Here is a 25,113-nt window from a genome sequence, read left to right as displayed (position 1 = left end):
GAAATATAGATTCAGAGAGGCAGATGTTTGTCTTTAGAGAAAACAATTATTGTTCTTTGGGACAACCTGTTCAAATAGAGCCGTCTCATTGTATCCTATAATTAACCAGCAGAGCTGTTGAAATTGAAATGAAGGTATAATCTCCTGCCAAATCCCTCTTTGACAGACTTTAATCTTTCTAGATCATATCTGATAACATCCCAGATTTCATGTCAGAACAAAGAAGCCCATAGACTAGAAAGGCTTGAACAAGTGGGAATTCATACATTATTGCTATTTTAACATTGCAATGGGACCTTCGTCATGCCCTAATGACACGATGGGTCACTTTGATGCATTGCGCAACTAAGGTAAGGATACTTCACATGTCCTCTGCAACTGGCCTGCTTCTGTCAGAGTTATTTCAGTTTCCCCAGACCAGTGACCTACTGGGCCTTCACTTTACTTGGCGATAACAACCAAGGAGAACTGGGCCTCCAGGCAGAGGCCAAAAGTATATATATGATATATACAGTCTTTTAACATAACTGGACTGTAAATTTCAGTCAATTTTTAGATTTCATTGCATTCCGAAATTAGACTTTTTTTCAGAAAAAGAGCATATGTTGAAGTACAGATTTTTCTTCTTATTGCTAATATTTCAGTAGGTTTAAAAACCTTAAAATTATAGAGAAACACTGACATCAGTTTTTGATTCTGCACCCAAATTCTCCAAACAATTCTCAAACCCAACATTAAAAAAAATAATAATAAACTTACCTGTACTGCCAAGACATTCTTTGTCAAACAGATGCAAATGAATAACATCATAGTTGCAAAAATAGAATACTTCAACTAAAGATTACTCTCTGGTCTATGGCATATTTCCATTTGAAAGATCAGCACTTGAAGCCAAACCAGGCCCGACTTTCCCTCCCATATGTTAAAGCTTGTAATTACACAAAATGTGTTTTTGCTTCAGTTAGAAAAGTAAAAACATGCTTTAAATCAGTTTACAGGTGTAATAAAAGGAATGCTCTTCCTCGCATGTCATCTGATGCCCATTATACCTGTTTTGACAGAACATACACGTGTGCGTATGCTTTAAACAGTCATGCGTGAATTGAGTGGCTGTTTTACACGTGTTGCTGCCACTATTTCAATACATTGGGGAGGGAATTCTCTTAAAATCTCCTAAAATATCACGACACCAAAGAGCACGTCTTAGCATGTCTATCTACTGCATCCTCTCTCGGGCATGGAAATGTGGGTTGGGCCTTAAGAATGACTAAACTACTCCCATAAAAGACAAAAATATACACTCTTACCTGACTATAACAGGAAGCACATGGTGATACGCATCAAGTCTGGCCATACAGCAGAAGTATGATAAAGATGTCTGGATTATAACAGGAAGCAGTGGGGCATGTGTTTCTCCATCTAGGAAATAAAATGAATCATTAATTCACTCGGAACTGTTCATCAAGGGGTGCTGAAGCCTATTAAAGCCAACTACAGGCAGAAAAACAAACAACAATTCATACACTGGTTCAAACCTACATTATGTGGGATGTGGGAGAAAACAACCCGGGGAAAACCAACATGCGAAAGGAGAAATCGTGATTTGACCCTTGATCTGATAACTGCGAGGCAGAAATACTAACCACTGAATCACTGTTCTGCCTTAAAATGAATCGACCAAACAGACAGATTTCAACAGAGGATTTTCACACAAAATACCGGCCTGATCTCATAATTCTCTAAATGATATTGTTCATAGGTAATAAAACACACTGCCTTTGTGAATGTTGATGGTACACTTATAGAATAGAAGTGCTGTAATATGTACTTTTATCTCGTTGGGGTTCATGTCAAAGATATAACAGGCGGGGTTTTGCAAGTGCTGATAGTCCACCGGCACGTGATTGGCCCAAGGTGGACAACATACCTTCACAAGGGGATTTAACATGTCGTATCAATGAACAAGTGTAAAACTAGATGCAGAGTTGTGTAGAGAGCATTTCCCTTTCCTGTGTGGCCAGTGGGAAAAATCAGTCAGCTGTGCAGTGTAAAGCAAAGGAGATGATAGATAGGCTACAGCTTATACTAAATCAGGCATGACCACTAATTCCATTTGGACCACGTTGTAATCAGAGGATTACTATGAAGTAGCCCTATTGAAACGGATTTCTTTGGGTGTGTTAGAAGGTAAAATACTTGTCAAAATATTGAGATAAAAACTTGGAACAAGTTTCTCAGCACTTAACACACTGAAAATCATTTACATTACCATTGACATATGAGACATTCTTCTTGTTGACCTTCTGATATACTAACTTGGTATTTGTAGCCTTGGCATTTACTTGTTTTGAAACTGCAGTTGGCAAAATTATTTTTAAAATGACCCATTTTAAAGGTTCAGACCCCTTCTCATTCTGCCCTCAATTTCTCCCACCATTTGTCAGTTCCTTCACGCCTCACTTCTGACGTGCGACATGCCAGCAGAGGAAACTGCCAGACCAAGGTGAAAGGTCGTGACCCCCCTCCCTTCTGCGAACAGCCAGCGTTCAGCCTCATGCCTCAAGCCAAGATTTGTAAAACAAGCAAATATCACATCTCTAAACTCAAAAAGGTTTCACTTCCAAACTTACAAGGACAAATTAGAGCATCCGGACAGGTCGAAGAGTCGCAAGGTAATGATTTATATTAGTTAAATGGTTTTTATTTCATAAGGGGCCTCAAACTGGAACAAATTGGAAAGCCATTGAAAAGAATAGACTTCAAATTCTTAAAAAAAACCTGGAATTAAAAATATTTTCAATATCAATTTCCCTCTTTTACTAACAACTACAATGCATACTCTGTGAATTAGTCAAGCTAATAATAACTTTGGAACTGCCCCCCCCCCACTGCAATGACCACCACTAAACCGATTACATTCAAGAAAACAACACTTTAAGTCTTAAAAAAACGGTTTCACTAACACGAGGCTGAGTCAAGATGTTTCTATGATCATGTAATATTTACGTCAGTCAATACAGTTCTGGCATCAAAGACACTTCAACCATGTTTCCATCAAGTGGTAACCTTCAACTGGATTCACCATAGTACGTAAAGAAGGATAATCCTTGTTCTTAGCTCAAGTTTCGTCCAAGTGTGTTGGTTGTGCGGCAATGGCGTAAACAGAGTGACATCACAGTATTTGAAGAGTGTAATTTTCCTTGTAATGTGGTTTGTTGGTTCAACCCGGGTCCTGGCTGACATTTTTTTCAGTTTTATGTCATATAAAGTGGATCTAGCTAAGCTTTTGGTTCATGCAGTGCAGATTGTGTATCCATTTAACTGAGCCAAACCACACCAATGTTGGTTACTATATGCATTATTGCAACTGGTTTAAGTGGTTTTAAGTGCAGATGTTCATTTTTTTTCCTCTATGGATGACCTTTCAAGAATTATAGGGATTATTTTCTTACATATGTTGTTATATTGCTCAATTGCTTTACATATGCCAGATGGAGAATTAAACCACTGATCACAGAGTGATAATTTTCTGACAAAGGAATGCACAAAAAGTGTTTTTGCATGAGGGGACTAAAACAAACCGTTTGGCCTGGTGGGAAAGCAAATGGAAACTTGAAGAGATAAGGCATCATGCGGAGGATGAGTTGAGATTATGTATCTTCAAAGGGAGGGAAATGTGATACAGCAAAAAAAAAGAAAAAAAGGAAAGACATCCTGTGGAGAGCTCTCTGTTTTTTGATTTTTTTTTTTTTTTTGCCCTCAAAATATTCATCATGGAGATACAGTAAAGCGAAAGACTTAACAGCTGTACACTCAACATTCATAATTCTACTTTCAAGAGTATCATTTTATTGGGTAAATCAATTGCCTAGTATTCTATTTCCATTTTCATGATCTATTTGTCATGCTTAGATCTATCTATTCACCAAAAAAAAAAAAAAGAGTAAATCTCACTAATCTAACATCTGATACAACATTAAGGGCCATGTTTGTCGTACTAGGTTCAAAGTTACACTAAACCGCCAGATGTTGTTGAGTCTCCAGTTATGGTTTCATGAGATTCAAAAGGGCAAAATAAACAAGCTATGATGCGGGCAAAAAACAAACAAACATTAAACTATCATAAATTTAAGTTAGATTAGCTTTAATTTAATGTATTAACCTTAATGAGAGCTCATCACAAACAGTAATGGACAAGCCAAGGTCCTGTATTCCTGTTCATCCCAATTTATTTTTCAGGTCAAGGTTGTAATTTGGCATTGATACATTTATGAATGGTACTTCACCATAGATGCAAATAATTTATTAAACATGGTCATTTTTGTTCAATGTTGGCAACTATTGAACGTTAACTCAAACAACAATCCAAAAGTTTCTGGTCCAGACGATGACTGGCAGGAGGATTCCCCAACACGTGAGTGTATGTAAACCAAAACCGCAGTCCTGAATTATAACCCCATTATCCAGACACAAACACACACACAATTATTGAAAACTGGGTCATAAAGTAAACCCCAGGGAAGAAGACGACATATATGTCCATTATTCGCATCCCAACCCCTCCTTGCTAACCCCTTTTATTTTTCTCTCTCATTGAATGTAATCTTATTCCAGTGAGAAATATCGGATGCACGTTCTGTGATGCACGGGGATGTTTGGATGGCTTTTGTCTGGCGACTGCATTGTTGATTTCAACATGATTTATAGCTCCAAGTATATTTTGTAGTGAACAAAAAGGCCAGTGATTTAGCGATCTTTACATTTTTTTTTTTTTGCATGTAGCAGATCACCTTTCCAAAAGCCAGATGACTTCATTGTTAACTGAAACCCGCAAAATACTGACAGTGATAAGCATTTTAGCCTCAGGTAGCAGTTGAACAGGCAAACAATGCCGAAGCTGTCTATTAACATTGCTGACCTCTTGGCATGCCGACGGCTCGGCTTCCAGTGAAAAACCTTCTAGATGGTTATAATCGTTTTTCCAGCCTTCGACGTGAATAGACAAGTTTCCTGGTCCAAATAGTTTGGAGTTCAAGTCAAACATTTATGTTCATGGATGGGTTTAAACATTCCCATCACATACCTGTCAACCTCGAACCATTTGTGATCTTACCAAATTTTGTTTTCGCCCTTACATATATGTATAAATACATGGAAAATCTTACCACTTTACTTTTTTGTAATTTTTTGCAAATGAAAGTAAACATAAACAAGGGAACAGGAAACGGAAATCACATGGTGAAAGTGTTACAAAACGAAATGTTTATCATGATCTTTTTTTTTTAGCCAATCAGAGGCGCCGGTACATATATCACTTGGCAGACATGCGTTTCCGGGAAGAAACAATGGCGGATGGTGAAAAATGGCTAGAAAGTGCCTTAATTTATTTATTTTTCTCAAAATCACCGTTTAGCGTACCATTTTCATGTGTACAGCGTACCAATATAAAAATGGGCTTTCAGTTGTACCAATTACGGCGAGAACGTACCAGTTGACAGGTATGCCATCATCCATCATTAGCTTAGATTAGTATTTGATTATTTATCTATACTCAAGATACATGAATAAATAAATTCACTTTTCACTTTCCATACCCCTCCCTTCCTCAAATGTAATACTATAATTATGAGCTATCAAAAGAAAAAGTTATTTTTGTGAAAAAAAGTACTGCATTACAAAAAATACAGCTCTTGTAACTTGCACAATACAATGTATACTTAAGTATCCATAAAAATCATGATGACGAAGACAATAGTGTTTTTACCGTGTAAGTGCAGCTCCATGAAGATATAGTTGAGTACCGCACCAATAGACTCCAATGCAAACAGACTGTAACAAAAATGAAGATAAAATTGTTCTTTAGGGCCACAATTCTGACACTCAATTGTTCATTACATACAGTCTGAAGCCATATTTCACGTTCCATTCATTACACTGTAAAAGAAGATTAAAAATGAACCCATCAGGTTAAAAAACATCTTTCTGTACATTTGTATACTTCACCGTGTTAAGACATTCTGACAGCAGTTTAAAGATGGGCATACCGATTACATTGTTCTTCACTTTTCCCCTGGGCCAAATTGTATAGCCTCGTAATGTAGGCCTTCATGGACTCTCTCACACATACAAAAAAATAACAGACACCTCCACTCATGAGGAATCTTATCTCCACCATCAGCTGGGGAAATAAAGGCAGTCTGCTGACTGTATGTGCGTTTCTGCATGCGGGTGGGAGAGCCTTTGTGATACCATACCGAGACAGAATGGGTTGTCCGGAGTTTGCCAGGATTAATGGACATTAGTGCATGAGGTCATGAAGAAAGCAGGAAATGCCTGAGAGGATATGTAATGCATCTCTGGCCAATGACCATGTGGCATCTCTATTATACTATAGCATAAGTGCCAATAAAGTGGGCATAAATTGTTTTCATATTCATGAAAGGCAACTTTGATGCTAAATTTACTATGTGTTTTTGTTCTGTTGCAGTCAAGGCACACATTGGTGGTTAAAAAGTACTTACAATTCTTTTTGATTTTATAAAGACTGAATTCTGAATGCAATTTGGCATCCTAACATATGAACATCCCACCCTACTTTTCAAATAGTGGACAGATATAAGTAGGCTGCCGCTTTGCTATAGTTAGAATTCAATTAGTTCACACTATAATGAGCTGTGAGGGAAGCAGAGGAAACAGATTTCCCTGGTGTCAGGAAAAAAACCTGAATGAGGTCCTGGTAGAGGGCAGCAAATATCTAAAAGAAAGCAAAACATAACAGGATAAAAAGCGATTTTTGTGAGATTCTCTGAAAAGACAAACTGGATTCAATCAGACAATGAAATTGGGTCAAACATGTCTATTCATTTGGCGTCTGATATTGTTTCATCAGTTCACCATGTCCCTCATGAGAGGCAATAACAACATGAAAAGCACATCTGTTCTGGTCTTATTTGAAATGTGTCTCATCCCCGCTCAAGCTCTGGGTTAAATTACCCTCCGAGAGCATTTCCAAGTTAAGCAATTCATTGCAAAAATGAGTGAGGGATAGTCACATGTTCCAGTTAGAGTCACTGGAAAGTCAACTTGATCCAATATGGAGGACATCCTTGTAATTTCCCTGAAAATATACATATATATATTCCTGTTCATCCTCACATAAGAGTGATGATGCCTGTTTGGACAATTCCCAGCATGTGCTTGACAGCTTAATAGGCTTTATTTATGATGAAGTATCCGATTAAATGAGCTTTCCTCGCCTCTTTTAACAGGTATCCGCAATTTTCTTCTGTATTCCAAGAAAAAAAAATGCAATATCTTCGAAAGTTTGACTGACTCTGCAGTGATTTGTCAGTGATATCGTGGAAGAAAATTCTCTGGAAGCGAGGGAGGTATCATTAGAAGGGTTGGGCCCTGTGTGTGTGGGGGGATTGCTTGTATTTCCCCCTTGAGGCAGTGAATCTGGAATTCCACCCATTTACCAGAAAAAGGGAAAGTGATTCAGATTTAAAAGGCTTTGGGTGGGGCTAAAATTGTTAAAATAGCCACTTCTGAAAGTTAATTTGACTTTGTGTGTCTTCTTTGAGTATTTCAGACGTAAACTTGCTTTCAAGAGTGAGGGTAAAAGACAACTAATTGAGTTTATAGTCCCCTATTTTTAAAGAGTTTCATATGCTCTCGTTTAAGTGGGGAAAATGAAGGAGTCCAAACTGAAATAACTGATGACGAGATGTCTGAAAATAGCTGAAAAAGATGAAGCAGATGTTTATCCGAACAAAGGGAAGCAAGGATGTTTTTTTATTTATAAGTGGAGAGTGAAACAAGAACATGGTGTGCGATGCTATTTTTTTCTTTTTAAATAATTCTTTGCAAATCATTGTTGCAAGCTTAAGAAATTAGTTTTTCCACTCATCATTCAAATTGCTGTCATTGAGCAAGATTTAAGCATCTGATGAATTAAGGGAATTCTTGCATGAAACTGAAAACAGACATTGGGTTATTTTTGCAGTTAGTTTACATGTCAACAACATTCCAGAGCTTGGAGAGGAAATTAATTCAAAATGAGTCTCAAAGAATAATTCATAAATTTCAATTTTTCAAGTGTTTTCAGAGTTCCTTCCAATATTGAAAAAAAACAACTATTCTCCTATAAAATAAATAATCTATTAAGATTTGAAGTTTCCTATTGAAAAGCAGTCCTTTTCTCAATGTTCTTATTTTATTGTATAATGTGTGACTTCAAAATGAGTACAAGGCGAGCACACATGCATGGTATAGTCCTATAAACCAGTGCATTAATATTATATGCATAAAATAGTTCTCTAGAGGCATTTAGAACGCCTTTACAAAGTGTGTCACTCAAGGCGCATACAAAAAGCAGCTTATGATGCTAACTTCTGTGTGAAAGCTACAAAAGTACCTGATATATACTCATCCAAGCACAGTTCATTTCAAATTTAAATGCGTGCTCAAAATACAAATAAAAGCCACTGGTCATTTTTTCACGTTTTACTAAACTGTATCTAAAATGCTGGCTTTCAATTTGAAACTAAATATATAAATGAACATATTTCGAGTTATAAATAAACTAATTTTCATAAGATTAGCAAAGGCATTTATCATCTGACAACAACAAAGTCTTCATGTTTTCATGCACTAGAAGCAAATATTCTGCATAAATCCCGATTAAAGAAACACTAATTTAAAGCACATTGAAGTTGTGGCCAATAGTTTTTAAACATTTTTTGCACTTTAAGAGAAAAGCTCCCTAACAAATAAAGTTTCTTGCAGAGACCAATCATGTGAAGAGACACGAATGTATTTACCGTAGGACAAGTCCGGTGAAGGAGTCGAGAAGACTGGCAGTGTTTGGCGAGAAGCGTTGGAAAACAAAGTACATCGGGGCATGTGACAGGATGAAGGGAATGTCATTGGTGAAGTGGTGATGATCCCATCCAATGGCCACCCTTCTCTGCCCTGTTACCAATTGTCCAAGAAGTCGAACCCTGTCTTCATAAGGCTGTTATTGCTGTTCAACTGAAAGTTGGAGTCATATTTTGGAGGGTGGGGACACATTGCAATGTCAGTTTTGATAAGAATAATAAATGCATAACGATAGTTTACCTGTGAAGCAGCAGGGCTACTGGGAGAAGTGTCCTCTTTTTCCTTGTGGATGGGGACTGTGGGGCTCTTGGCGAGGGGGCCGGGATTAGGGAAAACCTCATCCACGGTGTAGCCCACAACCGGGAGAGTGCTCTGCGACCGCTCCCAGCCCGCCACTGATGACGACACACTGAGCGGAGGTACTGGGTTTGGCGAAATGGAGATGGAAGCTGCGACGGGAGGCTGCGGAGCCGGAGGTTTGGGAGCCCGTTGCTTGGCCGGCCTGGATGGTGCGGCGGGCTGGGGTTCCAGCTCTGGATCTTTGGCGGGGAAAGATGACTCCTGTGGGCAAAGGGATGAATGCAAATTCATTTTTAAAAGGAATTCAAAAGTGGAATAATATAACACGTGATGAGTGACTCACCTGGCGCAGGTAAGACGGCAAGGGCTTCTCTCCTTTCTCCAGGGATTTGATCTGACTGGGTGTGAGTGAATGGAAGTCGGATTGCTCGCCTTCCAGCCGCGATCGCTCGGCGCTGATCTTCCAGAAGGCAGATTCCTCATCGGGACGTCTGCTCTCGCTCACCGACACCTGCAAGAGACACACAATGGGTGCCTTGTGTTTAGTGAACAGTGGGTGTGGTGTGTACATAGTTTAGAATAGAAAAATGTTAGGCATACAGTACCTTGACTCCATTGGCACTCTTGCCAAATTGATTGGAGTGAGGGGTCTTTGCAGGTTTGGGGTCACCTTGAGAGATGGACACACCCTGATCAGGGCTGGGTGTCAAACTGAATTCCAATTGGCTCTAAAATACAGCAACAAGGGTTCAAAGGTGGTCTCTTATAGTAGGCCACAAGTACTCAGGCTTGAAGTTAGTTTGCCATCGTTTGAGATCAACATATTGTATATTATATATGAATATATAGAGAAATCTATGAATACATTATCAGTTCAATTATAGGCATATGGTGACTTTTACCTTGGTTTCCCACGAGAAAGGGGCAGAATGCTCATCTTGCCATGTTAGATCCTGATCAAAAAAATAGTAACAAGAATTAGTATTATCGAATTAGTATTTTCCAATTAACAAACATCTCGATGTATCTCATTATCAAAATGGTTGATTACTATGATCATATAATTGGATTTGTTCACAAACTCTTAGAGTAACTCCTGGAACTAGTAGAAATGATTCATATGATTAAATGCCATGGCGACCATCAAAAAAAACTATGATCACAACACAGTAATCGCGTTACAGTATTTCAAACTAGTTGTAATTACATTTTGATGGCTATCTAGTCATTTCAGAGACACATTTAGGAGAGGAAAACGTTGAAAACTACAAGGTATAAACTAGGAAAAACTACTATGCTGCTCATGTCAACGCTACGTGGCTATCGGTTAGTAGTAAAGGCGTATGGCCTAAAAGATCTAGTTTTACGTACCTCATCCCCGAAATGGACTATCTTTTGACCGGTTTGGATGAGTAGTTTTGGGTAGCAGATCACCTCCTCCCGGTCCACCCGGTGCATTGCGTATCGGGCTTGGATGTGGGGGTCCATCATGCAGCTGTCGATGGCATTGTCCTGCTCCTGTGGCGACATTTTGTCCCACGTAGAGCCGTGATTGTGTTTGATTTTCTCTCGTTCTTGCATGATCTTTTTGGCCATCGAGTTGATGGAGGAGAAGTATTGAAATTTCCTCTCATCCATGTTGTGGGCATCGGGACCCGCGACCGATGCGGCCGCCATCGTTTTACAGCTGATGAAAACGTCACTGAGAACGAGAAATGGCTGATTCAATTCCTTCATGTGATTTAGTAGTTACTCCGTGAGATTTTTAATTGAATGAACATCAACTAAAGATAAAGAACATATTAATACTCAAAGAAGTATATGTAAGTGGGGGTGTTTACATTATGACAATGTATTGGATCATAAGGATAAAATAAGTATTAGAAATTATATTTACGAGGGTCAGGGAACGCAGCATTCGGTCCAGTTTTAGTGACGTGTCCTTCCTTTTCAACCGGAAGATAGTGAAGCTGTCGTCCTGCTTGTGCTATCTCCTGCAAATTGCCACATTTCTGGGGAAAATAGTCAATTAAAAGAGATAACGTAAGTACAACAATGCCTAATAAAGTTAAGAAAACCTTACTTTTACTGTTTTGGCTCTCATGTCAATGCAGATTTCACTTAACGTGCTTTTGAAGCATGATTATAGAAGCTAGGCAGTTAGCTCAACTAATATTTGTATACACTTTGCATGGAATATCGCATAAATTGCTGTGATCTAGTAATATTGCATTATTTTTTTTTCCTCTTAATTTTCCTCAACAGAATGGTGACAGATGTGCAGTTGGCCATCTTTGCCAACATGCTTGGCGTGTCCCTGTTCCTCCTGGTAGTCCTGTACCACTATGTGGCTGTCAACAATCCCAAGAAACAGGACTAGAAAGCACAGTCTCACCAACGAAGACTTGGTATGAAACAAAATCAGAAGTAAAATTCCAATGTAGATGAAATCAAGGTAAACGTTTACTTGAATAGTGTAAAATATTTAATGGAATCAATGTTTTTCTTTCCACAGATGGAAATCATCTCTACCACCATCACCAAGGAAACTAAAACATTCCCCCAACATGATTTCCTTAAAATGTGTGCTGTAGTTTTTTAATAAAACATGCAAAAACAGATTTCTTCTTCGTGCATTTCATTTTTTAAAACTTAATATCTACTATACATCATGCCAAAGAATCAGACATTTACTTATGATGATGTAGTCTATCAACAAATGGCATTTTAATTTCTGTATACTATAAGCCAGCCTTAAATGGCAATGTATACATATATGTTAAAACTGACAGAAATGTGGTTACAAAATATTATATAACATTCACCACATATTGGTCCACAAAGATATTGCATGGATAATGTTTTTCATTACACAGAAAAAAAATCTTGATCTGCTCTTATTAAGGGAAACATTTAACTAATTTACCCAACCCTTTTGAGCAGTATTATCATAGACAATATACTACACAAGATCCAGTATTTTTTTAAAAGGTGCAGCATTAAAGTGAAAATTTCATATAGGCAATGTCATATGATGAGGTTAGTTAACAAAGTGCAACTGTGTGTATACATATTGGTACCTTGACTTACAATATTGACTAAGCGCATATTACAATTTAGTTGCTTATCCAATATTTTTTCATCATTGGTATTAATCCAAGTTGTACAGCTCTGGGGGAAAAACATGTAGACTGTCCTGTGTCAGCTCATAATTAAAAAAACATTAATAAATTGGTCCACGTTTAAATCAAGGTATAAGTGAAGGTATCACAGTCTAGTATTTGGTTATGAGGTAATAGGACAAATACAGTGAGGATATAGAAATGTGATATGGAATCATATTATCTCTACTTGTTTAGTTATTGTGGTGAAGGCACTTATACAACAACTATTGTGTACACAGATAATGTGTAAATATACTTCAAACTAGCATATTCAATGTAAAATGACTGAATTGTCTAATGAATGTAACTGCAGAGAAACAAATGTAATTTTAAAAGTTAAAATAACTGCAGTAGTCAACCTAGGTTTGAGGAAATGCACAATTTCCATACTTGACCAGGAGAAAGTCCTTATTTCACAACATGGCTTCTGGTAGTGGTCTTCTTGAGGGATTTACAAGTCTGCTGCTTGCTTCGCTCATCATCAGCTGCTGTGAGCCACAGTGAAATGATAGCAATTTAAACTAAAGGCAATTGAAGACAAGTTATACAGAAAAAAAGGAAAACATTCCAAAACTAATCTGATCAGATTTAAAAATTGTAGCTTATGACCATTACCTTGAATTTTTATGATGGGACGGTTTCTAATGAGACGTGCCGTGGGACCGTCGGACGCCCCCGTCTTCTTGTTGCGTAAGGTCAGATGCGGCTGCAGCTCGCATCTGCACGGCAACACATTCAAAGTCTTATTTTTTTCCTCTATAAACATATATATAATAAAATGACTATTCAAAACATGGATATGGGAAAATAAAGGTTTAATTTATGATATGCCAATGATTGCATTAGGGTCAACATTATGCAGCATCTATTAAATGTACTTTTCCCAGAGTGTTCTGGACAGATAAAATAAAATAAAAAGTTCAGTACTCACTTGCTAAATTTGATGGAGGCCAAGATGTGCTCAGGCCCGTTGTCTTTAGTAGTCTGTAAAAATGGAGATAATGTTGACAACTCCATCAAATGCTAAATAATTTACAAATAAAAACGAGTTAAGACTGACCGTGGTTGTGGTGCGGTAGCCGAAATTTCGGTTTACTCTTCCGCTTCGGCCGCCACGTACGGGTAAAGCTGATTTGGAGCGGGCTGCCAATGAGCTTGCCTTCAAGTCTGCACAATCAAGGCCTGTCAAGTTAAAAATAGCAAAGCGGGAGTCCAAGAGTAAGATGTTTGTAAAATGTATTTTATTGAAGAGCAGCACAATTTAACATTGCTGAGACAATTAGCACCACACTTAGAAATAGATAAAGGCACACGACCCTATACTGTTCAAAATGAAGGTTTCAGAACAAGTGCTGCCATATTTACAAACTAAATAGACTTTGATCAAGTAGATCAATACAGTTTTTGAGTAAAAGCGAAATACAGCAAAATAAAAAGGACATACTTCCAAAATACAACATAACTCGTATGCAACTGATAAAAAGCCAGAACATTGACCATGACAATATTTTCCTGCATTGATGGTGCAATATTGATATTTGGTTCAAAACACCCAAATATATTTTGTGTATAAACCACAATTTCTTAGCAATAGCAAAAAAAAAGAGAACATTGAGACAAGAGGGCACAAAACTTGTTTAAAAACTTTATAGTATGTGACGTCATGTCTTGGCAACTGAACCAAATAAATTTGGTTTTAGCCTTTAAAAAGCTGTGAACAAAAGCCAAAAAATATACTTGTGTACTTGTGTTCACAATTTGATGGAAATGTAATGGATTTTAATAAAACTAAAAAATAATGACAAAGGGATGTCATTTACTGTGATTGACTTGCAAAAAAAAAGTGACAAATGAATACAAAGTGTGACAATTGCGACTTAAAATGTCGTACTCACCCTATGCTGCCTTACTCTACTCTTTCCTGTCATCCTTCCTTGGGCATCTATTGCCATCAGCAATAGTACTGAATAAGTTAATTACTCTGTAATGGAACTTAGTGCCTCATTTGTTCATTAAAGGTTGTTTTGTATTTGCATCATCATGTAGTATTGGTCCTTAGATAGCTGCAAGTGGATCTATAAATATGGAATTTAGCACCACAAAGATGGGGACATATAGACCATAATACACAGAAAAGTCATTTAAAAAAGTAATTTAGTCCTTCATCCCCCTTGCGAGAGAGTTTTTGGGAGGTTGCCGTCTCTGAAGGAGATGCGGGCTGAACTTGGGAACCCTCCCTGCCCGAGGTGGGGGAAATGCCAGCCCGGGGGGCAGGAATGCGGCCATGTTGGGGGGAGGGAGGGTGTACACACCTGCCATGCTTGAGGAGATTGTCGCCGCCGCCGCCCCGCACGCAGACGACGACGAAGAGGAGGAAGGGGATGGGGGAGGTGAGGTAGGTGGAAAGTTGCGGATGGGTGCGTGGCTGTTGCCGGGGGAACGGAGGACGGGGCGATGGTGAGGAGTCGGGTGTTTCCTCTCTGCGGGTTTGGAGTCTACAGAGACAGACACATACCTGACAAACATGCACGAGTGGAAGGGTGGGAGGGGCATGCTAAAGGGTCATGCGATTGGCGCCCGGGATCAAGTTTAGTCGGACATAACTTACTATACTAAGTATGCTATTATACTACTTAAATACTATAAGTAGTATAGTACTTAAACTTACTTAAATCCACGTTTATATATAATATGTATTTTTGTAATTGACAATTATACTGTACAACATGATGTTATACATCTCTTTCTATTGCATGTCTTACATTCATTTATATACTATACTACTTACTATACCAACTATATTTCTTCAACTCATTGGTTCTTAATAGCGACGGACCGATCACATATTTTTTCATCCAATTTTGAAAATCTGCTGATATAACCACGATTTGATAATGAAGAAAAGGGAAAAAGTATATCCAAATGTTTGCCCCCTATTGAATACATTATAAATTTCCTAAAGTAGTTGTATCAGGGATGTCTCAAGCGCTCAACTACTTTATCCGCCCAAATAAAAAGTAAAACTGCAACTCACCTCTCAACGGCCCAGCAGACTTGTTGCCGCTCCCACGGCCACCGCCATTGCTGTGGTTCTGCGAATGCCCCCGCGAGGCCCCAAAGGTAAAACTGGGCGAGTTGGCCATCTTGGGTGAGGGTGTCAAGCTACTGCTGCTCTGGCTGTTGCACCGCGCCCGGCTGAAAGCCCCCTCGGCTTGCGCGCCACTCAAACCACTGCCGTGCCATCACCCAAACACACGGAATCAAAAAGTTAGCAATTGGAGAATGAGTATGTTTTCAAGTGTGTGCATGCAAACCCACGTGAAGAAGGTCTTGGGTGGGGATGCTTTGCCATTGTGCACCCTGGACGGTGTTTGGTTGTTAAGGTGGGCACTCAGCGCCTTGGTGCTGCGGACATGCTTGAGAACCCACGCTCGCAAGTTACCCAGGCAGGTGTGCTCCGATAGAACCAGGCGCGGCCACGGGTTGCACTCGGCCATGTCCAGTGCCGAGATAGCCACGGCACGGCCCACCTAGTAAACCCACATCACACTCTGGATTATCCCAAAAAGTAAAGGATAAACCTTAGATATAAAGATCATGGTATCTTACCTGTTCAAATATTTCTGGGGTGTACTTGAGTGGAAACGTGGGTACGACTGGGGGAGTGGCCCGCCCATTGTCGTGGCACGCCGCCGGAATGGCGTTCAGAGCCTTTCCTGTGTTGTAGTTGCACTCTAATGTGTAGCTAATAAAACAGCAGAAAACATTGCATTCACAACAATGTAATGCTGATGTGATCTCTTCCATGAATACTACCTGTGCAGGATACCGATGGCTTTGTGAATGGCAACCCGTCCGCTGCCTTCCTTGGACTGACCGTCACGTTTGTCCCGCGCGTACATGTTCTTTTCGGAGAAGTTGCAACCCAAGAAGTCAAAGTGTGGCGAGTTGATGGCGATCAGTCTCGGGTAGAGCATATTCTCCACCTGTGAGGATACAGGAGGCACGACAATTCTTCATTTTAGGCTTAGCTTATATACTATTTTAAAAATAATAGAAATAAATCATGAAAAAAAATGTCATTCCAATTTAATAGGAATTTTTAACATACCTGCTGGCTCTCATTGGGCAGATTATTTCCATACATGAAGCAGCCCCGCTTGGAAGCGTGGCCGTGCAAGTCCACATAGTAGGCCACGCCTCCCTCCTTTGCCGGAATGGATTCCAGGTCCAGTTCCTTAACCTGCGGTAGTGTCACTTTTGGGTCTTGCAGAGTCTGAGGTGGTCCATCTGGCGGCGGAACAGCGGCTACGGCAATTTCTGTGGAGCCATTTTCCTCCGTCGCTATGACGTCCTTTGCCATGTTGCGCTGGTTTAGGCTGACTTCCAGGGGTGTCAGAGCGGGATTTTCATGCTTATCGGCAACCTCGGGTTGGGTGAGAGGGCCGGGGACGTCCGGGGATGGTGTTTGAGCGTGAGGCCCGCTGCCTTGGTCCTTTGTTTGCCTTACACGGTTGTGCAAGTGGTGATATTGAAGAAGTGATTTGGCAGCGTATATTGAAGGGTGCAATTCGGGGCAGGGATCCAAGTACTGCCTGTTCAGGTTCACACCTCGTGAGTCAGTCCTACACAAGGAAATTGTATAATGAGCGCAATAAGAGCTCATTTGTATTTCAATACAACAATATTTTGCAATTAACAAAAAGTAGAACCCTCCTTAAATATACATACAAAGTGATGTGGACACTTTGGCATCTGTCCCATATACAAACAAAGGCATACTAGTTGTACTAACCTGTAGTGGCCCCGCACGACACCATCCGGGTTAAGCATGGGTATAAGCTTGAAGACAAACATGTTTCTGAGCACGTGGGCTCGTGGGTCATCTTCCCGCAGGATAAAGTCCAGAAAACCATTAAAAACAAAGGAGGACGGCGTCTCTCCGGGGTGCACCCGACTGCTCAGGAAAAACACCTGCACAGGTATAACAGAAAATCAGGGCTACAACCCTAAAAAAAAAACATGGGCATGTTTGTACCTTTTTGTTTTCAAAGCGATGGGGTCGAGCCGTTTCCACATCGGGGAAAAGATGCGGCAGACGGGGCTCGCGATCTTCCCGAATGCCGCTGCAGTTGGTCACTGTGAGGAGGTCCACACGGTTGCCATCCAGAGAGCGGCAGAGCAGCTCACGCCGGTAGTATATCGCGCTTGGGGCACTGAAACACATGTGCAACATCAGGACCAGTTGAGGATGTTTTTACAGAAATTAAATTGTAACTTGGTTGTTTTTTGTTGTTCCTACCTGGCCGGTCCGTTCATCGCTGCTTCGATATGACTCTCATCCAAGCTTTGCAGCATCTCCTGGCACTCGATGTACGAGAAAGGGAAACAAAAGGCGAAGAAGGTGGTGGCTCCTCGGACGTCCAGTAGATGATGAGTAAAGGACAGGAAGAACTGGTTGTGCAGGATCTGACAGGTACAAAAAGTTGTGTCATTATAATTAAAAATGACGCTGTGATTATTGGCTAGGCGTGTTTGGTACATCGATGGCAGGTCTTTCTCGGATCCGCTCCCATTTGTTCTTTCCCGGGAAAGTCCTGACGAGAGGGGCCATGCCTTGAGCGTAGAGCTTCCTTTGGTTGTTCATGTTCATCACATTGATCTTCAACAGTTTCCCGGGGGCGACCCCCTGCACGCTGAAGTGGAACCATGACCTTAAAACAGAATTATGACATTATTCTTACAAAAATATACTTGATTCTAGAAAATTTAAATCTTTACTCTGAATGAATACTTGCTTATTCTCGTAATATGACAAATGTAGTCACCTGTTTCCGTTTTCGTATTCTGAGCCGCCACAGTCGGGTTGTGTCCACACATTGAACTCATAGTCAGGGATGTTGGATGCAGTCCCCCCGGTAGGAGTGGTATCATTATGTAGACTATGTGTGAGCTTGACTTTCTCCACACGAGCCAAGTTGCCAGAGTCAAACTTGGAGCTGAACACAATGTTGCCAAAGCGAGCCTCCATGACCTGGAGAGGAGCGTCCTCTTAGTATGCTTTCAAACACACCACAGCACCTGTTGAACCCTAAAATAAAACAAAAGTTATACATTTTTTTATAAATAATTGAAAACTTCACATTTATGCTTTAGTATATGTGTTGTGCACATTTTGCATCCTCATCAAATTAGTTTTGTGAAGTTATAGTCAAATAATTTGTTATATTTAAGAAGTTACACAGGTAACTACTATATTCTATGATAGGCAATACGATTTTTGTCCAATACTTGCTTAAGATATTCAAAAACTAACCATTATTTGTTTAATAAGGCTGGCAGGGAGTCACACAGATAAAATATTAAAGTAATTAAATATTTTAAACACCCAACTTGACATTGGAACTGGTGGGCGTAGCAATATAAACAGATAACAGCGACTACCTGTGGACACAGAGGGGAACTACAGCTAGGAGCAAACGACACAATGACTCAAAAACAATACTTAATTGTGGAACATTTCAATCTAAATATATAAAATGGTGATGACTGTGATTTATTTTCGACTAACCAGCTCATGTCCACCCGATAGGACAGAACAATGGCACAGGTTTGGTTCCACCGCCGCCTCATCGACGAACAGCTGACCCACAAAACAGTCCCAGACATCGAGGATTTAAAGCCCCTTTTGCGATCTCACGTGCATTTTATTTCCATCAGGTTGAAGGAATAAACATCTCCGTGGATGATCTCGAATCGCGATGGATGATGCGAACTCACAGAGGACAACTTAGCCAGGAGCTAACCTTCCTTGCTAGAAAGAAAAATCCTTATAATGATCTAAATTCACGAGGACATCGCTAATTGATATTAGCTTGACCGCTTCCATTGCGCAAGAATAAATTTCTATAATATTAATAATAATGTCCATCAATAGCCTTATGTTTTTGACGTCAATCCGCCCCCTTTTTTTAGCTCTCCAGTTGGTCGCACTGCTTGAAGCATTCAAGGACCTGTCGGAAATATTACACTCTAGGAGGCGCGTTATAAAGTCTCTTCTCCATGACTGAGGTTGAATTATTTTATTTTGCTTCTATTCCTGAATTGAATTAACTCCAGAAGCACGCACAACATCTTATTTGGATTAAATCTGAATTCAAGACAGTGACTGTTTCTTGGCAAGTGAACCCAGCAAAGATTGGATGTATACACGTGACGTCAAGGCTGAAGTGCGCCTTTGGAATATCATATCATTATGTTAAGAATATAAACAATAAAATGGTTTAATTGCAACATGAATTCGGGGAGTCAAAAGAATGAGTTGAGAACTTGGAAGACCCCTTCTCACATTTGATGTTCGACAGCTCACCTTTTTTATTATGAGAAGGTTTTCATGTTCGGGTCCAAAGTCAGCTGGGTTAAGGAGGTCGAGGAGGACAAAGTTTCTTCTGACGTGTCCAAGTTTTGTGACGTTGACGAGGCAAACTCCTCAGGAGACGCGAAACACGTTGCGCTGTGATGAAATCGGTTACCATGGTCACGGAGCGACACCGGACTGTGACGCTAAGTTTCTTGGTCGTTCTTTCTGCAACAAAAAAACAATGCAAGGTTAATAAGATTACATGTTGTTGCTTATTTCCCCCAATTTGTTAATAGAGGCAAACAGAATGAAATATAATGTTCTCCCTCGCTTTTTTTGTGTATTTCATGTATTTCATAGTTTCATATTTGACTGACCCAGGATCTGTCAAAACAAGTTTTATTTACATTCAATTCACTTAGGAGAAAATATTTACATATGTATGTATATCTATCGAAGCAAGAATTACTGCTTTTTGTAACGGGTATTTAAAAACTCGAGAATCCATGCTATATTTGTTTGGCGTTTGAGTGTCATGATGTAATTCTATTGTATTACTTATTAATTATATAAAGAACATTCTGAATCGAACCGAAACTGCAACTTGAAACCCTTAAAATTGTTCAGCCTTCTGAATTTTGTGTTAGCGATGTGGTCTTCCAGGATAGAGACGGCGCTAAAGAACTTCACCTCTTGGTGTTTTCTGTCGTTTTTTTCCCACGAAGAAGCGGTCTGGGAGTGTTCCGATCTCACGTCAGTCGGCGTGACCGACACCGGATTCGCTCTATGATTACTTAACGTCGCCTCGGCCGCCAAGATTTTCCTCAAAGGTTCGCCCAACGCCACGAAGAGTTAAGCCGTCATTTGTTACATCGCGTCGTGGCGACGTACTGCCCCACGATGGCTCTTCTGTACGAATACGTCACGCAGGAGCAACTCGCAGGCTTCGACAAATACAAGGTAGCATGCTAGCCTGCTGGATTTTAAACAGCACATCATATCGGCCAAGAAACCGGACATAATGTTCTTGTTCTATCTGAGAATTTTTGACAGCAGTGAAAAATCCCGACACTGAAATGGTCCCTAAAGGCATCAAATTCATCAACATAATAGTTACCCTGTTACAAATGATAAAAATATACAGTGTTTAGGTTTAATTTTGGTTTGATTGCCAGTTTGTTCTTTTGCATTTTTTAAATCTTAAAATATGTGTTTAGCGTGGGAAGTAGTGCGATTTTAGTGTAAGGGAGAGGGATTGCTTTTCACAATGTAAACTATAATACACATATTACTGTTATTTGGAATTTATGCATGAATTATGCTTCCCCCCACTAAATCTATTATGACATTGTTATAGTAAAGTAGTCTCCAACTTGTAGCAATTTTGAATGCATTTAATTCATTTAAAAATCATTTTTGGGAAAATAGTTTATATAAATTAAAATTAATGGAAAATCCTTATACAAACCATGTGCAATACAAAATAATAATAATTCTAAATCCAAAAGAATAAAGACACATTTACTAAGTGTGGACCATGTGGTCTCCATTGACAGTAATGGACGTCCAATTTTTAATTGGGAGAGGCAATTGTTCTGCCATAAATGTGAGCAAAAATCACGATTAAGTTTCTCCTGACATTGCTGTATTGCCTTTTTACATGACTTAGCTCAAAGGCATGTACGCTAAATGTTATGCTCCCTTTGACAATTTGGAAGAATTTAGTGATGGTGACTTCTTGTAGCAGTTTCAGCTTCAGATAGTGGTCACATGGCACAATGCGGTTTCCTACATTCTATTATTAGAATCACACTTGCTTAGCATCTTCAAGTTTAGTCCCTTAACAGTGACACAATCAAGATATGAATTTCAAAAAGTATTTTTTTTTTAGCCATCATAACCCACAACCATCCACGGTGTGTCAAAATAACAACTAAAAACCAATGGTGTGTATGGATGTGTATTTGCAGTACAGTGCGGTGGACTCAAATCCTTTATCCGTCTACATCATGCATCCTTTCTGGAACTTTTTGGTGAAAGTAAGTCAAGTTCACATGTATGCACAGCTGTGTGTGCAAATATTATTTATCAGCATTTAAGGAAATATTAACATGCTTCCTTTTTGTTGCTCTTAGTTTTTCCCCAAATGGTTAGCCCCGAATCTCATCACATTCACCGGCTTCATGTTCCTGGTAGTCAACTTCCTCATGCTGGCCTTCTACGACTTTGACTTCAATGCCTCAGGTCTTTACAATACTTCTGCAAAAAAGACATTTCTTTTTAACGGAAATCTGACTTAAGTTAATGACTAACAGGCAGCCATTTTAGGAATGTCAACCTTATCACATCTACTCAGGAATCTAAATTTGGGTTTTTATCCATTTCAGCTGCTGGCCACGATCACGTGCCCAGTTGGGTTTGGGTGACGGCAGGGATTTTCAACTTTCTGGCCTACACGCTAGGTGAGCGACCGCATCTTAAGCGTCCCACGTTCCGTCCTGGCACGCCGCTTTATTCACTTCCTTGCAGATGGCGTGGATGGCAAGCAGGCGCGCCGCACCAATTCGTCCACGCCACTGGGGGAGCTGTTTGACCACGGGCTGGACAGCTGGGCCTGCATCTTTTTCGTAGCCACCGTCTACTCCATATTCGGGCGTGGAGCCAGCGGCGTGGGAGTGCTCACGCTTTACTACATCCTTTGGGTGGTGCTGTTCTCCTTCATCCTGTCGCACTGGGAGAAGTACAACACGGGAGTGCTCTTTCTACCTTGGGGCTACGACGTCAGCCAAGTGGTGAGGATGGATGGGACTTGAACATCTCATCTCGCGATCCACGCGATCAGTAAAATGGATGACTACAAAAGATATGCAGATTTACAGTCAGTCTTATTTGAATCATAAAAACTGGAGTGACAATATTGCAAAATGTTTGTTCCAAGACTGAGTAGATATTCTTCTGTTTTTTTCCCCTATCTGACCACCAACTGCACTCACTTCAATGTGACCATGCTAATTTTCACATTATCTTAGTGTGACTCATGCTTCTATCTTTCAGACTATCTCTCTGGTGTACGTGGTGACAGCGGTTGTGGGCGTGGACTCGTGGTCTCAACCCGTCCTGTTCAACTTCCTCTACAGAGACCTTTTCACTTTCATGATTGTTGGTGAGACATAAACTAACTACCACTAACTTGGGCACTTTAATCTGAGGTCATTCTGAGCTTGTCAGCATACTATCACATATTTAACCTTACTTTTCAATGACTTTCAGCCTGTTCCTTCCTTGTAACATTACCCATGAGCCTCTACAACGTCCTTAAGTAAGTTTCCTCGCTACTTTTGCTCATCAGAGCGGCGCTTTAGCACATGGGTGACATAATTGTGTATTTTCAGGGCTTACCGGAGCAACACACTGAAGCACAGCAGCTTGTACGAGGCCTTCCTCCCATTCCTATCGCCCGTGCTCCTCTTCATCCTCTCCACCATTTGGGTGCTCCTTTCTCCATCCGACGTCCTGGAGCTGCAGCCTAGGCTCTACTACCTCATGTTGGGCACGGCCTTCGCCAACGTGACGGTGGGTGCTCGCTTTCGGAATTGCACTACGAGCATCTTAGCACTGTCATCTGGGCAAATTTAGCCATAACTTTCCATGTTGCATGTTTTGCAGTGCAAGCTGATCGTATGCCAAATGAGCAACACGCGTTGTCAACCGCTAAGTTGGCTCCTACTGCCCATGGTCGGCGTAGTGACGTTGGCTGTGTCGGGTTTGGCGCCTGATGAGACCATGCTGCTGTACCTCTGGACGGCTGCTGTCTTGCTAGCGCATGTACACTATGGCGTTTCAGTGGTAAGGGGAAACACCCTCAATGTTGATTGCAATACATGTTTAAATACTATACTATATATCTAAAAAAAAAACAAAGGCCAAACCATGATAGCAATAACATTACAGTCAAATGAGTATGCACTAATTCAGTCAATGATGAATTTACTTTGTGTGCAGGTGAATCAACTCAGCTGCCATTTTGGCATCCGAGCCTTCTCCCTAAAGAAGCCCAACATTGATTGACAGGAGGAAGAACGAATCGGCTTAAAAGGAGCAGAGGTCTAGACTCCTCGCAGCGACACGTCACTCTTGTCACCGCGGCAACACTATATACTATACTCTACATCAAGTGGAGTACGCCCCAAAACAAACACACACACACACAAACACGCACCACGTGATCTAACTGTTTTTTTATGTGATTGGAGAGCTCAAAGGACTCCATCTTACCTCATTGGAGGATTGGTGCACTGCGTCGAGCCAATGAGGATCGAGTGTTTCCTACGGAAATGTGTTCCATTTAAGGGCCAGGATCCTCTACACAAACACAAAAGCCACATAATCACGTTCTCATTGTCTGCTATCAAACAGACACATAATTACAGTATTATGAATGTATAATAATATTAACAAGCCTTGATGAAAACGCCACACTGTCATGGAATTGTCTGACAACAAACGTTTTTTTTTTAAATTTACCTCATTTTTTTGTTTTTTTTCATCTTTTGTGCCGACGGGAAAGCGCCGTGTCTTTCACGCCGATTCGTTCTTCTTTTCGTCATTTTTTCCACGTAGCCACGGCAGGCGCTTGAATGAAGAGTGCATCCCAAAATCCGTATGACGGAGCGGATTCATTCTGAAGGGAGCGAACATATACTGCCAAAATGCTTTTTTTTTAACATTTAAAAAGAAACAATTAAAAAAAATCTGTTATAAATGAGAGATTGCAATCAGATTGCAATTTCTGACGAGCTTGAAGGAAAATCTGCATGCGTTTCAAGCACATGAACCGTAGATGGAGCTCGAGTGGATGTTTGTCAACTATTTGTGTGTCTTGTCCTCTTATTTCACACACTGATTAACATGGAATGATGCACATTGTCTCCGGTGATCTGAGTGTTTGTTTTTTTTGGCCTTTGAAGGCAAGAATGAAGAAAAAAAAATGGTTTATGGAAGGTTCGAATCAAAACATGGCAGATTTGTGTGGTGCTATTCACACTCCATAATAAGAAAATGTACATGGTAGTGATTTTTTTTTTTTTAAATAACCACCGTGTTGGACGCACCACTATTTGTGTGATTGTTATGTTTGTTTTTTTTAATGACGTGAGCAAATGGGTGTCTGCAGTGCTTTATACAACTGGAAATATCAGAATAAATGCTACTTAAACTGAAATGTGTGGGCAACTATTTTCATAAGCAGTTGAAACATGTCAAAATGGGCCAAAATGCTGTAATTGAAAATAATCTGGAGATGCTGTAAATCTATAAAAGGTTAGAACTAGGGAATTTTTATTTAGCTTGTTCTCTTACTATATATATATTTTAAATTACATAGGTCTTTTTCTAGCTGTTGTAATTATT

At 40.0% G+C, this 25,113-nt stretch overlaps 4 protein-coding genes across 7 annotated transcripts; 2 read left to right on the top strand and 2 right to left on the bottom strand.

Moving 5' to 3' along the window:
- Positions 1 to 7,761: 7,761 nt before the first annotated feature.
- Positions 7,762 to 10,882, bottom strand: cunh1orf198 (chromosome unknown C1orf198 homolog). Its single transcript, XM_077711041.1, has 6 exons — positions 10,552 to 10,882; positions 10,083 to 10,133; positions 9,786 to 9,908; positions 9,524 to 9,691; positions 9,121 to 9,441; positions 7,762 to 9,033 (listed from the first exon to the last, which is right to left on the bottom strand). The coding sequence occupies exons 1-6, from the start codon at positions 10,855 to 10,857 to the stop codon at positions 8,977 to 8,979; spliced, it is 1,026 nt and encodes a 341-aa protein (XP_077567167.1). The 5' UTR covers positions 10,858 to 10,882; the 3' UTR covers positions 7,762 to 8,976.
- A 564-nt stretch (positions 10,883 to 11,446) lies between these two features.
- Positions 11,447 to 11,801, top strand: ost4 (oligosaccharyltransferase complex subunit 4 (non-catalytic)). Its single transcript, XM_077711042.1, has 2 exons — positions 11,447 to 11,588; positions 11,696 to 11,801. The coding sequence occupies exon 1, from the start codon at positions 11,447 to 11,449 to the stop codon at positions 11,558 to 11,560; it is 114 nt and encodes a 37-aa protein (XP_077567168.1). The 3' UTR covers positions 11,561 to 11,588; positions 11,696 to 11,801.
- agbl5 (AGBL carboxypeptidase 5) lies at positions 11,643 to 20,694 on the bottom strand. Of its 4 annotated transcripts, XM_077711037.1 has the most exons (17): positions 20,395 to 20,694; positions 19,714 to 19,929; positions 18,173 to 18,435; positions 17,887 to 18,058; positions 17,647 to 17,813; positions 17,383 to 17,560; positions 17,140 to 17,318; positions 16,456 to 16,969; positions 16,161 to 16,330; positions 15,954 to 16,089; positions 15,663 to 15,874; positions 15,379 to 15,575; positions 14,657 to 14,839; positions 13,405 to 13,526; positions 13,276 to 13,328; positions 12,960 to 13,063; positions 11,643 to 12,832 (listed from the first exon to the last, which is right to left on the bottom strand). In XM_077711037.1, exons 3-17 carry the CDS (start codon positions 18,373 to 18,375, stop codon positions 12,753 to 12,755), a joined length of 2,670 nt encoding a protein of 889 aa, XP_077567163.1. In that variant the 5' UTR covers positions 18,376 to 18,435; positions 19,714 to 19,929; positions 20,395 to 20,694; the 3' UTR covers positions 11,643 to 12,752. The 4 variants fall into 4 exon arrangements, with proteins under 4 accessions (XP_077567163.1, XP_077567162.1, XP_077567164.1 ...); XM_077711036.1 differs by lacking the exons at positions 19,714 to 19,929; positions 20,395 to 20,694 and adding an exon at positions 18,916 to 19,363; XM_077711038.1 differs by lacking the exons at positions 19,714 to 19,929; positions 20,395 to 20,694 and adding an exon at positions 18,916 to 19,363 and having other exon boundaries at positions 11,643 to 12,829.
- Positions 20,409 to 24,925, top strand: selenoi (selenoprotein I). Its single transcript, XM_077711040.1, has 10 exons — positions 20,409 to 20,664; positions 21,675 to 21,743; positions 21,840 to 21,948; positions 22,092 to 22,166; positions 22,234 to 22,496; positions 22,759 to 22,867; positions 22,975 to 23,023; positions 23,097 to 23,277; positions 23,371 to 23,550; positions 23,707 to 24,925. Exons 1-10 carry the CDS (start codon positions 20,605 to 20,607, stop codon positions 23,770 to 23,772), a joined length of 1,161 nt encoding a protein of 386 aa, XP_077567166.1. The 5' UTR covers positions 20,409 to 20,604; the 3' UTR covers positions 23,773 to 24,925.
- The last annotated feature ends 188 nt before the right edge of the window (positions 24,926 to 25,113 follow it).

This window comes from Stigmatopora nigra, unplaced genomic scaffold (assembly GCF_051989575.1).
Source record: "Stigmatopora nigra isolate UIUO_SnigA unplaced genomic scaffold, RoL_Snig_1.1 HiC_scaffold_25, whole genome shotgun sequence".
Lineage (NCBI taxonomy): Eukaryota > Metazoa > Chordata > Actinopteri > Syngnathiformes > Syngnathidae > Stigmatopora > Stigmatopora nigra.
This window is presented reverse-complemented; position numbering and strand designations above follow the sequence as displayed.

Excerpts from the sequence above, each read along its gene's own strand:
- cunh1orf198 (XM_077711041.1), bottom strand. The coding sequence starts at position 10,857 with ATGGCGGCCGCATCGGTCGCGGGTCCCGATGCCCACAACATGGATGAG. Across the intron at positions 10,134-10,551 it reads TAGTCCATTTCGGGGATGAG|GATCTAACATGGCAAGATGA; the intron begins GTACGTAAAACT and ends TTTTTTGATCAG. Across the intron at positions 9,692-9,785 it reads AGAGTGCCAATGGAGTCAAG|GTGTCGGTGAGCGAGAGCAG; the intron begins GTACTGTATGCC and ends TGTCTCTTGCAG.
- selenoi (XM_077711040.1), top strand. The coding sequence starts at position 20,605 with ATGGCTCTTCTGTACGAATACGTCACGCAGGAGCAACTCGCAGGCTTC. Across the intron at positions 21,744-21,839 it reads TCTGGAACTTTTTGGTGAAA|TTTTTCCCCAAATGGTTAGC; the intron begins GTAAGTCAAGTT and ends TGTTGCTCTTAG. Across the intron at positions 22,497-22,758 it reads GCTACGACGTCAGCCAAGTG|ACTATCTCTCTGGTGTACGT; the intron begins GTGAGGATGGAT and ends TCTATCTTTCAG.
- ost4 (XM_077711042.1), top strand. The coding sequence starts at position 11,447 with ATGGTGACAGATGTGCAGTTGGCCATCTTTGCCAACATGCTTGGCGTG.
- agbl5 (XM_077711037.1), bottom strand. The coding sequence starts at position 18,375 with ATGGAGGCTCGCTTTGGCAACATTGTGTTCAGCTCCAAGTTTGACTCT. Across the intron at positions 17,561-17,646 it reads GCGATGAACGGACCGGCCAG|TGCCCCAAGCGCGATATACT; the intron begins GTAGGAACAACA and ends CATGTGTTTCAG. Across the intron at positions 17,319-17,382 it reads ATCGCTTTGAAAACAAAAAG|GTGTTTTTCCTGAGCAGTCG; the intron begins GTACAAACATGC and ends ATACCTGTGCAG.